The sequence below is a fragment of the Chenopodium album genome, chromosome 9 (genome assembly GCF_948465745.1).
Source record: "Chenopodium album chromosome 9, dcCheAlbu1.1, whole genome shotgun sequence".
In the NCBI taxonomy this organism is placed as follows: Eukaryota; Viridiplantae; Streptophyta; class Magnoliopsida; order Caryophyllales; family Amaranthaceae; genus Chenopodium; species Chenopodium album.
Genome location: NC_137842.1, coordinates 6377749 through 6390791, shown reverse-complemented (window position 1 = coordinate 6390791; position 13043 = coordinate 6377749). Strand labels below are relative to the sequence as shown.

Genomic DNA, 13043 nt, shown 5'->3' with positions numbered 1-13043 from the left:
ATTGATACTTCATTCATTTTAAGATCAGAGTATAGCTGAAAGTTGAATTTAATTAGTGTGGAATATGCTTTAGCTTAATTGTTCAGTAGTAGTAGAATTGTTTATGTTGTTATGTGGGTTCTTATATAGTATATTTTGTTTTGATATAAAGGCATTAGAGCCAGAGGACGGTGGCGATGGTGTGAATTATAGTGGACATTTTCAAACAAACACGATATTTACGAGTTTTTATGATGCTGTTGAATGGGCGAATGGAATTGCACGATCAATTGGATTTCTATTCACGAAATCATCTTACAAAATCTCCCATGATGGTCGTCCAATTTGATATTTGGCTTGTGATCGTGGGAAGAAGAGGAAGGAAAGAAATTTGGAGAGCGCGATACGTAAGAATACGAAAAGCAAGGCAAATAGTTGCCCCTTTTACATAAAGGTTGAGTATGAGAAAATCACAAATGGTTGGAAGATCTTTTGTAAAAATGATATTACTGGCACACACAATCATCCTTTCGTTGTGTATCCGGAGGGTTATCGTCAAAACAGTGGTCTCAGTTCAGGTGCGAAACAGGTGGTGCGTGATATGACGAATGCACATGTGCCGCCTCGTAGGATCATGGCAACTCTTAAGGAAAAACATCCCAATGATCATCCAAACATCAGGCACGTGTACAACTACAGGAGTAACATCAGAATGGAAAAATATCCCAATGATCATCCGAACATCAAACACGTATACAACCATAGTAGTGACATCAGAATGGAGCGATATGAGGGGAGAGAGTTTGTTCAGCAGGTCCTTCATTTGGCTAGAGAGAGCAAATACGTTACCTGGGTTATGTCTGATGCTGATAATGTTATAATGCAAGCATTCATGGCACACCCGGACGTAATGAAGTTGTTACGCACATATCCTTACGTGATTGGTATGGATTCTAAGTACAAGACCAATGAATATGACATGCTATTTTTTGAGATTGTTGGGGTTACACCAACAAATCGAAACTTTCTTGTTGGTTATGTGTTTATGCTATCAGAGACCGAAGAGAGCTATCGATGGGTGTTGGAGAAATTGAGGGTGTTGATTGGTAACGAAAGAGAGCCATCAGTATTTCTAAGCGACGGTGAGGTTGGCTTATGTGCGGCGCTAAGGAGTGTGTTTCCCAACACAACACATTTGTTTTGTCGATGGCATATTAACAAGGAAGTGGAGGCTTACGTGACTGCATTATTCAAAAACATGTCAATGGGTTTACTTTTTACAAATGAGAGATGGAAACATGTCATGGATGCTGCATCCGAAGCGGAGTATGAGCAAGCCCTCCAGAGATTGAAGGCTATATGGGGAGGATGGCCGGAGGTGATTGATTACATTGAGGGCACTTGGCTAGTGCATAAAGAGAAATTCGTCAAGTGTTGGACAGACCGAGTACTGCACTTTGGTTACGTCAATAATTGTAGGGTTGAGAGCCAACATTCGCCGTTAAAGTACTTTCTTGACTCGGCTACTGGAGATTTGGATACGATATGGGCTCATGTACATAAGCAGATTACTGCTCAAATCTCAGGAATTCGTTTTAGGTTGTATGTTTGCAAATCAGAATTGGGAATGATTTCAAAATACAAACACCATGTGCCGTTACAACACCTTAATGGAAAGGTTTCCAGCCATTGTTTATCCATTTTGGATGCTGAGACGGTGAGGATGAGGGAGTTGAACGGAGAGGTGCATCAACGTTGTGGTTGTTCACTCCGGGTTACCCATGGGATACCATGTGCTTGTCGGATACATACTTTGATTGTTACAAAGACAAAGTACTACTTAGACCAAATTCATCCGTTTTGGAAGAGTCTTAACATCAATACATGTGTTGACATGCCTGAGTCTACAGTCGAATACGTAGCACAATCCATTCTTGGTAAGGTACATACTAATTATATCAGCATCAATGATTGTAGATATGTCCACTTGCTTCCGGGAATCATTTTGCCTTACTTAGTTGGGTGGAAAGATGTTACTAGTGATGGAAATTGTGGTTTTCGTTGCGTGGCCGACTTCTTTATGGGTGATCAAGATAACTGGAGACTAATTCGACAAACAATTGCCAATGAGATTGCAGCTTATTCCGGGTTGTATAGCAAGATTTACTGTAAGCCGTGTGGGTTGGATTATGAACTCTGGCGCATTAGATGGAACAGCGAGTCGTGTGAGGAAATTCACTGGATGGAAGTCATTCAGGATTTGTTTCCTATTGCTACGTTTTTCAACACAGCAGTGATTTTTTATGGGATCGGGTTTACTCGAAACGACGTCTACCCATGCTGCACAGTGTTGCCATTACAGGCCCCTGGCACAGCAACTGCACCCAAATCAGAGTTCGTGATTGCTATCGTAGGTGGCTCACATTTTATTCATTTGAAGCTTGAAAGTGACCATCCTATTCCCCCTATTGCGGACTTCTGGTTTCGTTTTCGTGAGTCAAGTGTTGTTGGATGGGAGCACCTATATGAGCATAGAATTAACTTGTGGCACAAATTAGCTGTATGAACTTTGCGTGTGAACTTTTGATTAATGAAATCCAATGTTTATTTATTGTTTTGTTATGTTTATTTTTATGATATTTGTTTGTTTCGTAATATTGTTTAGTTCCAATGAAATTCAGCACAAAATTTTGAGACTCCTACCTCTCAAGCAAATTTAACAGTCTGACAATGGCAAAATTATCTGACATACTGTAAACTATGTCAAAGAATAGTTTGATAAACCTAACTGTGACTTTTTGGCTATACACATATGTGACTCTCTCCTGGTTTCACAGTACTATTCAATGTCAGCGTGTACATAATCAACAAACACAAAGTTCTTCTGAAGGTCATACAATACATAAGCAACTGCAGCACTAACAATCGAAAGCCCGCTTAAAATTAACCGTAAATGCAATGCTGATGGAATGCCGGCTGTAGCAGCAAAAATGACTGTTGCACCTATCAGTAATTTCTGCCACATCTGAAAACCCTCGTAGGCTCCTTTACATGACGAACACTTCAGGGTGTGCTGCTCAAATCTATCCAGCATCTGCATACAATAGATATTACACAGTATAAGATGTTTTATTTGGCATAATCGATTCTTTTAGGCACACCAACTACTACAAGAAACATTATGAATTATAAAAGGCTAGATTATGGAATTGTCCTGTGATTAGGGAGGTACTGCAGTGCGCAAATATATAGAATATGCGTACGGTGAACACTAGTAACCTAGATATAGTCTGGACCAAAAATCTATAAACAACAAAGAAGGCATATAAGTTGTCAGCAAACTTATCTCAGTGCTTACTGAAGGCACATGTAACACACAAACTTGATCAATGGGCCAAATGGTAAGTGGGTTCATTCAATAAGACCACCACATAATTCCATCAATCCAGAACTAGTTAGCACATTGTTTGAAGATTTCACAATCAAAGTTTAGACATGATGTAACAGATATACCCTATATTCCTCTCCCAATCATTTACTTATTAAGTATTCATTAACCATTACATTTTTAGGAAGTGACAACTTAGTCCAAACATTTTTTAATAGTATATGGATGTGGCTATTACATCTGTAGGAAATGAGTTCCATATAACTATTAATTAGAATATACAGAAATTGACATTTTGCAAGTGCAGGGGAAACCAGTGAAAGGTTCTGAACATCTGAGACACGGGAACCGCCCTCCCCCAGGATATTAGCAAGAGTTGCACACAGGCAGTGCGATTACTAATTGTTAGCGATAGAGAATATCCATAGAATATTCTCACCTTAGGTTTAGGATATATTTTGTATAAGATTATCTTTGATATCTATACATATCTTGTGTTACCTAATATGATTAGGTTTCTCATTGTAACCCTATAAATATTGATCAATGGAAATCACTCTAATCAAGGAGTTTTATATTATCTGACATGGTATCACAACTTAGGTGAGATCTTGGGATCATATACAAAAATTCTCACCTTGCCGGTGGGTTAGAAAATTAAACCCACCGGCGGGATATACACAAATTTTTTATGCTTCCGCAACCACACACATATAGATTTTTTTTTTCTTTTCTCAAAGTTTTTTTTTTAAAAAAAAAAAAAAAAATCTTTATGTAGCCTTGCGCCTCCCACCAATAGTAGCAACCGCGAAAGCCGCCTCCATCATTGGTGGCAATTGCATACACTACCGCCTCCCACTACTGGCAGGAACCATATCTGCCAACCTACTCCATGTGCCGCACTCTATTTCCACCTCCTCATGACCAACAATGATTCTTACATTGCCCCATTGGTTTTTCTACACATAATCACATAGATTTTGTTTTGGTGGTGGTATACCAGAATAAGGTCAACTTTTGCACATCTCTTTTGCTATCAAGTTGGCTCTTCTTATTGTTGCAGCACTTGGAATCTTTGTGGAGTATTGATTCTTGCTACCTAGGTTTCTCTTTTGAGAATTGATTAATTTCAAACGGTGGAATTTAATCTTTTTCTTGCGCAATTTTATTTGTTTTTCTTCAAATGTGATTTCACGTAGTAGTGTTGTGTCTTCTTCCCGATGATGGTTTGATCCCTTAGCTTCTTCTTCTCTGGATCTGCAACTTAGCCCAAGTCTATGTGCAGCTCTTCTCCTTCTCCTCCGGCCTCGCAGTGCTTATCTCTACTCTATGTAGGTCGTTGTTGTTGCTTCTCATCGTCATCACCGGCACATGTCTACTACTTCCCTTTTGATCATGGGTTACCATACTATCCTTACCGCTCGATGCGTGATTCAGATCCAGTCTGAGCATCCGATTTTCTCCCGCTCCGACTGCGGGGGTGTGATAGAGAATATCCATAGAATATTCTCACCTTAGGTTTAAGATATATTTTGTATAAGATTTATCATTGATATCTATACATATCTTGTGTTACCTAATATGATTAGGTTTCTCATTGTAACCCTATAAATATTGATCAATGGAAATCACTCTAATCAAGGAGTTTTATATTATCTGACAGTTAGCCCAACACTAGTCAGAGAGCACAAATCCCCCCAAGTGCAAATACCCAGGATAATAATTGCACGGACAATAATCATAAGTTTTACAAGTTTCTATTTTATAATTGATTCGTCATTTTTACTATTTGGCTATTTGCATGCATGTCTGGAGTGGAGAGAAGAAACAAGAAAGTGAGCATCTCACAAGAGTCAAAAGCATCCCCTTGCTTAGTATCACAGAGCACAATGCTTACCTGACGTTTGGACAAAACTGTTGACGGTAAAGGCTGTTGCTTTACATCACCAAACCATTCAGGTTGCCCATCACCATGCCGTCTCAGCCAGTTACGAAACGCCAAAACAAACCGATCTGATTGTGTTGGTGTGAAAGTAATTTTTGTGTATTGTGCATTAATATCTTCAGAATCATCTGTTGTTTTAGAATGAAAATATTTTTCTTGACCCTGAAGCACAATCATATCTCCATCATACACTTTGTTTGAAGTCCAATGTTCATGCCATCTTGGAACCACCTGAAAAAATCAGAAGCAGCAACAAATAAGAACAGAAGTATTATAAAGCGCAAATGATGTTCCTTGAGCTCAGTCCTTCACGAAGATAGTGCTTAAGATTCTTGCAGATAGTTTATCACTCATGCTTTTTTTTTGAAGGACTCATACACCTGAAACAATCAGAAGCAACAGCAAATAACAGAAGTATTATAAAGCGCAAATGATGTTCCTTGAGCTCAGTCCTTCACGAAGATGGTGCTTAAGATTCTTGCAGATAGTTTATCACTCATATGCTTTTTTTTTTTTTGAAAGGACTCATACGTATTAAAAAGCTTGTTATAGCAGTTAGTAGATTAAGAAAAAAGAGAAAAAGAAACAGAAACCTTAATGATTATTTTGTACAGAAGGGAAAGGTGAAAAGATATGCTAATTATTATTAAAAGAATATCCTGAGACAATATGTACTTCCAAATTAGCATATATTATGTCTTCACCCTTCCTTCTCTACCCTGAATCATTTACAAATTTTTTGGATTGATAGAATTGGAGGGAAGGAAGAGAAGGGAAAAGAAGGGATTCATCCTCCCTTCTTTGGGGTACGAGGGAAAGGAAGGGAAAATGGAGGGAAATGGAAGGATCCATTTCCCCTCCATCTTAATAAAACAAATCCTTCCAATGTTGGGAAGATTTGGAGGGAAATTTTGACCTTACCTTCTCCCTCCCCTTCCATTCCTTCCCCTTCCTTCTTTTTCCCTCCCCTCCCCTCCATTTTTCTTCTACTTTGTTATCCAAACAAACCGTTATAGCATGTGTCTAAATATCGCAGCAACAGAGGGAAAGAAGTTCAGACAATTAATTTATCTCGTAGAATAAGAAAAGAAACACACAAAATTTGCATGTTTTCAGGTATATGACAGAGGATGGCATCATCTTTTCAACAGTGCGAATTTCAAGCTCTCACCTGCCACCAAGAAGGACCCGGCACTGTCAACTGGAAAAAGTTACGAGCACTGCAAACAATTGAACGTGTCTTGCCAGGTGCCATTGGTATGTTAAAGGAACATATCCATATTGTCCACTTCTGGTCACCTACAATAGGAAGCTTTGCATCTATCTCTATCCTGAGCCAAGAAAAAGAAAATCATCACATTTGTGGAAACAACTAGTTCATTCAATCATCTTAATTCTTATATCAATCAATTTATCAATCAAAGCCTTACTCCCATAAGTGGGGTAGGCTACATGAACCAAATTTGATTATTCCGTGTAGTCATCGACATAAATCTTCCTTCTCCATCATCTTATAGTCCAACAAAAATTATCATTCTTTAGGAGGAGGTAATTGAATAAAGCCCTTTTTGAAGCATGATACAAGACACTAAAACATCCCATAAATTTGTAATGAAAACAGAACCAAAATAACAGAAACTACCCACTCAAACATTAGAAAAGGGTTTTCTGCCAGACTCTAGACAAGGCAAACTGACAATTCCTTCATTATGACTGTAATGCATCCAAGATTGAAGTGCAATAACAAAATTGGTCAAACCAATTCTAATACAACAAACCCCAACTATTATGCATAATAGCTTAAAACACAACAGACAATCTCCGACTTACTTATTCATATAGTAACAAGGTGCAATAAATTCAGCACTTATTTTTGGGTTGTCATCATTGGCTCCAGCAAAGCCCCAAGGACCACTGGATTCAACCTTGAATGGCAAAGGCTTGGCCCTGTCCCTCCTTCCTGTAACCTGGATTTGTGAAAAAAGCATTTAGGGATGGAGTCAGCTACAGCAAAGAGTATTCAGCTCTTAAGAAAAATCTTTAAAATGAGGTTCCTTATGCACAGAAACTCCATTGCCTATGTTGCCTATGAATATAACACATCTTACATAGTCTCCAATAATCAAAGCAAAAGATAAATCAACTTCCAGCACGCCATGCTATTATATGAGGATTGAGTGAATAAGTTATGGAAGGTATGCAGTAAGTGGAAGCACTTTTAAAGTTATATTGAATCCAACTGATAAAAGCTGCCATAGAGTTTCATTTCAAAGAAGGGATTCACTGGGTTATGATAGGTGTTGCAGTACTTGCATAAGATGAGTGTTTAGTGTTTACACTAGTCACCCAATTAGCATGTCAGCATTCAAATGGCCAGCTACCAAAAAAAAAAAAAAAAAATCCATATGCCTTTTTTTAGGCTTTGAGGCTTTAATAAATGACTTGAATCGGAAACTGTTAGGGCATGTCTTTAAGTCCTAGTGAGTGATATTGGTAATTTAACACTTGGCAGGGCTAATGTAAAAGAAGAATACTTATTGTCACTTCATAAAATTTAGAAGCTCGAGTTTTATTGAGATAATTTTTAAACTAATGAATTTTAAAGATTTCAAAATGTACTTTTGACATTTTATCTTTGGAATCTCAATTTAGTTCGAAATCAAATTAGCCTGAAGAGAAGAAGCTTAGTGGCAAATTGCTTTGATCAAATGGCAACCAAAACTTCTAAACTAGGTGCACCCTGAAGCAGGAACCTTAGTCTAAACCAAATCACACATACTGACATACATATTAAGGTAAACTACAAATGCAATGGTCCAAGATTGAAGTAGACCTTGTGATGAGCAAAGTCTATGTGAGAGGGATCCGAGACATTCTCCATCAAAGTATCATAGCCGTAAAACAAATCACGTTGGATCGATACTGTGGCAAATTCAGGCTTATCAAAGTCATCTGGCAACCTAGCCAATAAACAACACAACCCCCAATCAGCAATTAATATTCCAAACAATGTCCTACTTATAACACACCACAAACATTAAATAAAAATGAATATAATAACTAGCTACTCCGTAATAAACAATTATCTTACACCTAACTACCAAGTGCTAATTAACTATATATTCAATATAAAATACATGAAAGCCAAACTGCCAAAGCATAATCATTATTTAATTACAAACTAATTCACATTTCTAAGAATTAAGGATAAGTTACCTAGGAGGTTGAGTTACACTAGCTCTCTCCCATCCATTCTCATCAGGCCAAACAAAGAGCAAGCCTTGAGACACCATAGTTGGAAACCTTGTGGCACAGGCTCTAGGTGACTTCACGGCCCGAGCTTCCGGTCCCTCCGATCGGGCTTGGGGGATCCGAGTACACGACCCACACCCATTAAAAGACCAACCATGATACGAGCATTGCAAATCTCCATTTTCATCTATCCTCCCTTCCTAACAAATCATCCAAATCATCACAACATAATATATAAATATCAAATCCATTCCACCAAAATCAACCAAATTGAGGAATTCAAAAGGACCCAATTCATCAAATCAACAAATCAATCAAAACAACAAGACACCCACTTCATTAAATCAAACAAAAAAACATGAATTTCATCAAAAATTGTCGAAATTCTTACAGATAGAGGAGCAAGACGATGTGGGCATTTGTCATCGAAAGCAACCCATTGATTGTTCAACTTATCAAACCACAAAACGATGTCGCGTCCAAGTAGCTGAAAAGGGGTAGGAACACGAGAATCGAGATCTTCAATAAGAGAGACAGGGTACCAATGATCTCGCCATGTAAATTTCGAGGATTGCTCTGTTTCTTCAGTTCCAGGTGAAACGATGTCGTTTGAATCAATGGGCACTTCTTCTTCTCCTTGCTTTTCTTCAGGAGAGCTGATTGAAGGAGCAGTAACACGTAATACTGGAAAATTCGAGAACCTTCTAGAAGAAGAAATGATCTGGGTTTTACGATGGTGAGGAGAGAGAAAGGGAAGAGGTGAGAATTTAGTGAGAGAAGTTGGAGTTGGAGTGGGTGTTGTGGTAGAGAGAGAAAACGCCATTGTTGGGGTTGTTTTAGCTGTAATGGAAGATGAAGTTTGTGTAAGATTTAATGAAAATGGAGATTGAGTTGAGAATTATGGAGAAAGAGAGAGAGAGGAGTTTGCGTGCAAGTATGAGAAAGAAAGAACAGTCGTGAAGAAGTTCCAAAGGAGCAGGGAATTCGAGAAGACGACAATGGAGGATTACAACCACATGTTTTTCATTTGTTTTGTCAAATTTCCAGTTGTGGGCATTTGATTGCAGGTGGTGGGACTGAAAAACTGGTGTTTTCGGACACTAGTTTGATTTGGTATTTGAAAGTTGTGTAACTGTGCTCCGGGAAATGATTTTGCACCCTTAATTGATTGTAAAACACAGTTTTTAATAAAGGGGCGTGCCAAAATCAATAAATGGTGTGGCAAAATCAATTTCCCTAACTCCTTCGTCTTTTATTATTTGTTTAATTTCTCCATACGAGAAGTATTAAGAGGAATAGTTGAAAATAATTTGATTCGAGCATTGTTTTAATTTTACATTAGGTTAAGTTCTGTGTCATGCATGGTAATTTTCAATAACTAATTTTAAATTTAATGCTATATTTTTTTTTTTTACTTTCGTATGTTATATTAATACCAATTGAATGTTGAAAAGCAACAAAAATGACATGAAAAAGTCACAATAAGAATAATCAACATGTGTCGTTCTTACTTCTTAGCAAGTATTATTGAAATATCCATAGAGTATTAATTGATTGAAATTCTAATCATAAATTATTCAAGGAAATAACAATTAATAGTATCATTTTTTTTAAAACCAACAACTAATAATATCATTTGTTGATTTGATATTCGCATTTCATTCTTGTAGCAGCTTCTATTACATAATTAAAAAAAAAAAAAAAAAAACATACAATCTTTAAGAACACGTCAAAAGATGACATGTGTCATTATTGGCATGTGTTTTCATACAAAGTATATAGCTCTTGATGCTTAGTTGCCTAAACCGCATTTAGAGCATCACTCTTACTAACAACCTTCATGTTAACCAGGTACCACTTCACTATGCAACTTCTTTAAGGGTCTGTTCTCTTCAGCTTATTTTCAATTCAATTCAGTTCTTAATTTCCTTCTCTCATAAAATATTCAGTTCAGTTCAGTCAATCAGAACAAGCTGAAGAGAACATGCCCTACATCTAACTATCCCAGTCTTTTTTTTTTCTTAAGTTAGCCTTAAAGTTGCAATGATACTGGATTACTGAGTACATCGTAGATTAACCCAGTGTTAGCCATAGCATCCACAACCTCGTGGACAATTGAGAATATATTAACAAGCAAATTTAAAAATGCATTATACAAGTACAAGAGAATTATAAATTAAGTAGGAATAATAGATTAACAAAGGGGATGCTACACAATATAGATAACATAAATATAGTTGAACGATGCAACTCTATCAACAAAATTCTTCTTAATGAACAAATTCAAAAGAAAGTACTTATTCTAGCGGATCAGTAATTACTCTAGCTAAGAAATAAGAGTTTTAACATGTGAGCATACGAGGCGGGCACAATGAAGTTTATACAGTGGAATATATTGTTGTCTCCCATCATTGCTTTGCTAGATAAACCAACCAGCAGACTGCAACATATACATCATAAATTCATAACTCTACTTGTAAACACTGGAAGCAAAACAATCCAAGTCATGTATATCTCTAATTTCAAAACTATCTTGTTTAACACATAACTCAACAATCTTCTTCCATGATCCCCACACTCCATAGCTTTTAAGCTCCCAAAGAATTCGCATTTGGCTTAGCTCAGGCTTATAACTAACTTCGATACACAAATTATCCTTTATCCTACTCAAATCAAAAGAAGTGGACTTTAATGCTACGATATCTTGAGGGAGTGGTACTATATCAAATGCCAAGGGTGTAATGTGTGTTTAAACAGTAATTTTACGGAAAAATCGAATTGTGATATAGACAACTAGACAAGTATTGATTCAAGTATATTAGATTTAATTATTAAAGGTAAACAATAATCATTCAAATGAGAAAAAATACCTCACAAGCCCATTATTAAAAGCATAAAACCCAGGCGCAAATAACCAATAACCCAGTTTAATTTCCTATTTTCAATTTGGAGGTCGTTTTTGTTTTTTCTATTTTTCCGATCCTCAAAAACTTAGAACTGCCACCAGCAAGCAGCATCAGCGTCGGCGGCGAAGACTTAGTTGCTCTCAAACTTGATTTGGTATGTAAATTTCAAATTCACCATAGTTTCAATTCAAATTCATATGTATTTTCAACATCATCAATTTCGTAGTATTTTATATCGTCTCATTCAATCTCAAGTATAACATTAAATGTAGATTATCATAGAAATATAGATTTCAAGAATTTTCCTAAGGAATTCTTAATTTTAGGAACTGAATAAACTACTAAATGAAATCAATTAATTTCTAGTGAAGTCCTTTGTCAAATTCTGTAATTACACTTAGAGCAACTCCAATGACAAGCTAATTTGACAATTAGTTTGTCATGCCACATAAGCTTGTAAGCTAATTATAATTTTAGCTACTTTTTACTCTAATGGCTAGCTATTAAGCTTAGTTGTAGTTGGATAGAAAATACGTGGAAAGAACTTAATTAATGCAATGAGCATTTTATTTTGGAAAGTTCAATTTCCAAACAAATTTGCTTAGCCAAACTAATTGAGTTTTCTAGCTCCAATGGTCGAGCTAGTAGTTAGGGAATTATTGAAATTACAAGCTAGTCCTAGCTACAACTATTAAAGTTGCTCTTAGAGCCACGAAAATCCGGGCACTTTAATCTGTCAAATGTTTAAATAAGCACTCATCGGATAAAATTTCATTGTCTGAAAATGATCCCTGCATATTTTGAGATTGGATAAACAGATTTTCTTTGCAGAGGAGAGGAAAAGAACATCACTAGGTGAAAAAAGGCATTTGGCAGCGGTTCAAACCCGGTCTAAGGCACCGGTTTGAACCGCTGCCTATGTGAGGGGTGCCAAAAACCAAGTTTTTGGCACCGGTTCAAAACCGGTGCCATATGGTGGAATAGGCACCGGTTAACCGGTGCTAAAAAGGCCCACTAAAATTTTTTTAAAAGAACCGGTGCCAAAAAACCCCCAAAAATCATTTTTTTTTGTTTTTTTTTGCTTAAAAATTAAATAAACTAAATTAAATAAAAACACAAAATATAAATCAAACATCACAATCAATATAAACGATTCTGTTTAATATATAATCAATAAAATTTTACAACATAGATCAATAAAAAAAAATTACTTATAAATCAAAAAAATTTACAACATATAAATAAAAAAAAAACTACAATATAAATAAAAAAAAATATTACAACATCACAATCTAAAAATCCCCATATTCTTTATTCTTGATTCTTGATTCTTGGATTATGTATACCTGCGCCAATTAAAACATCAAAAATAAATTGATTAAAATGAACAAGCTGCAAAAAAAATAAAAAAAACCCAGAAAAAAAAATCGAATTAAAATCGATTAAATTAAAAACAAAATCGAAAAAAAAGCCAGAAATCAAAAAATCAAAACAAAATCGAAAAAATCAAAACAAAATCCCAGAAAAAAATGAAAAAAACCCAGAAATCATAAAATAAAAACAAAATCGAACA

General features: G+C 36.2%; 2 protein-coding genes across 2 annotated transcripts; one reads left to right on the top strand and one right to left on the bottom strand.

The window, feature by feature from the left end:
- The first annotated feature begins 580 nt into the window (after window positions 1–580).
- LOC145557381 (uncharacterized) lies at window positions 581–2545 on the top strand. The gene has a single exon (XM_081618562.1). The coding sequence runs from the start codon at window positions 581–583 to the stop codon at window positions 2543–2545; it is 1965 nt and encodes a 654-aa protein (XP_081474688.1).
- A 173-nt stretch (window positions 2546–2718) lies between these two features.
- Window positions 2719–9669, bottom strand: LOC145558329 (pheophorbide a oxygenase, chloroplastic-like). The gene is made up of 7 exons (XM_081619541.1): window positions 8956–9669; window positions 8529–8764; window positions 8146–8272; window positions 7143–7279; window positions 6484–6643; window positions 5265–5543; window positions 2719–3073 (listed from the first exon to the last, which is right to left on the bottom strand). Exons 1-7 carry the CDS (start codon window positions 9385–9387, stop codon window positions 2819–2821), a joined length of 1626 nt encoding a protein of 541 aa, XP_081475667.1. The 5' UTR covers window positions 9388–9669; the 3' UTR covers window positions 2719–2818.
- Window positions 9670–13043: the final 3374 nt, after the last annotated feature.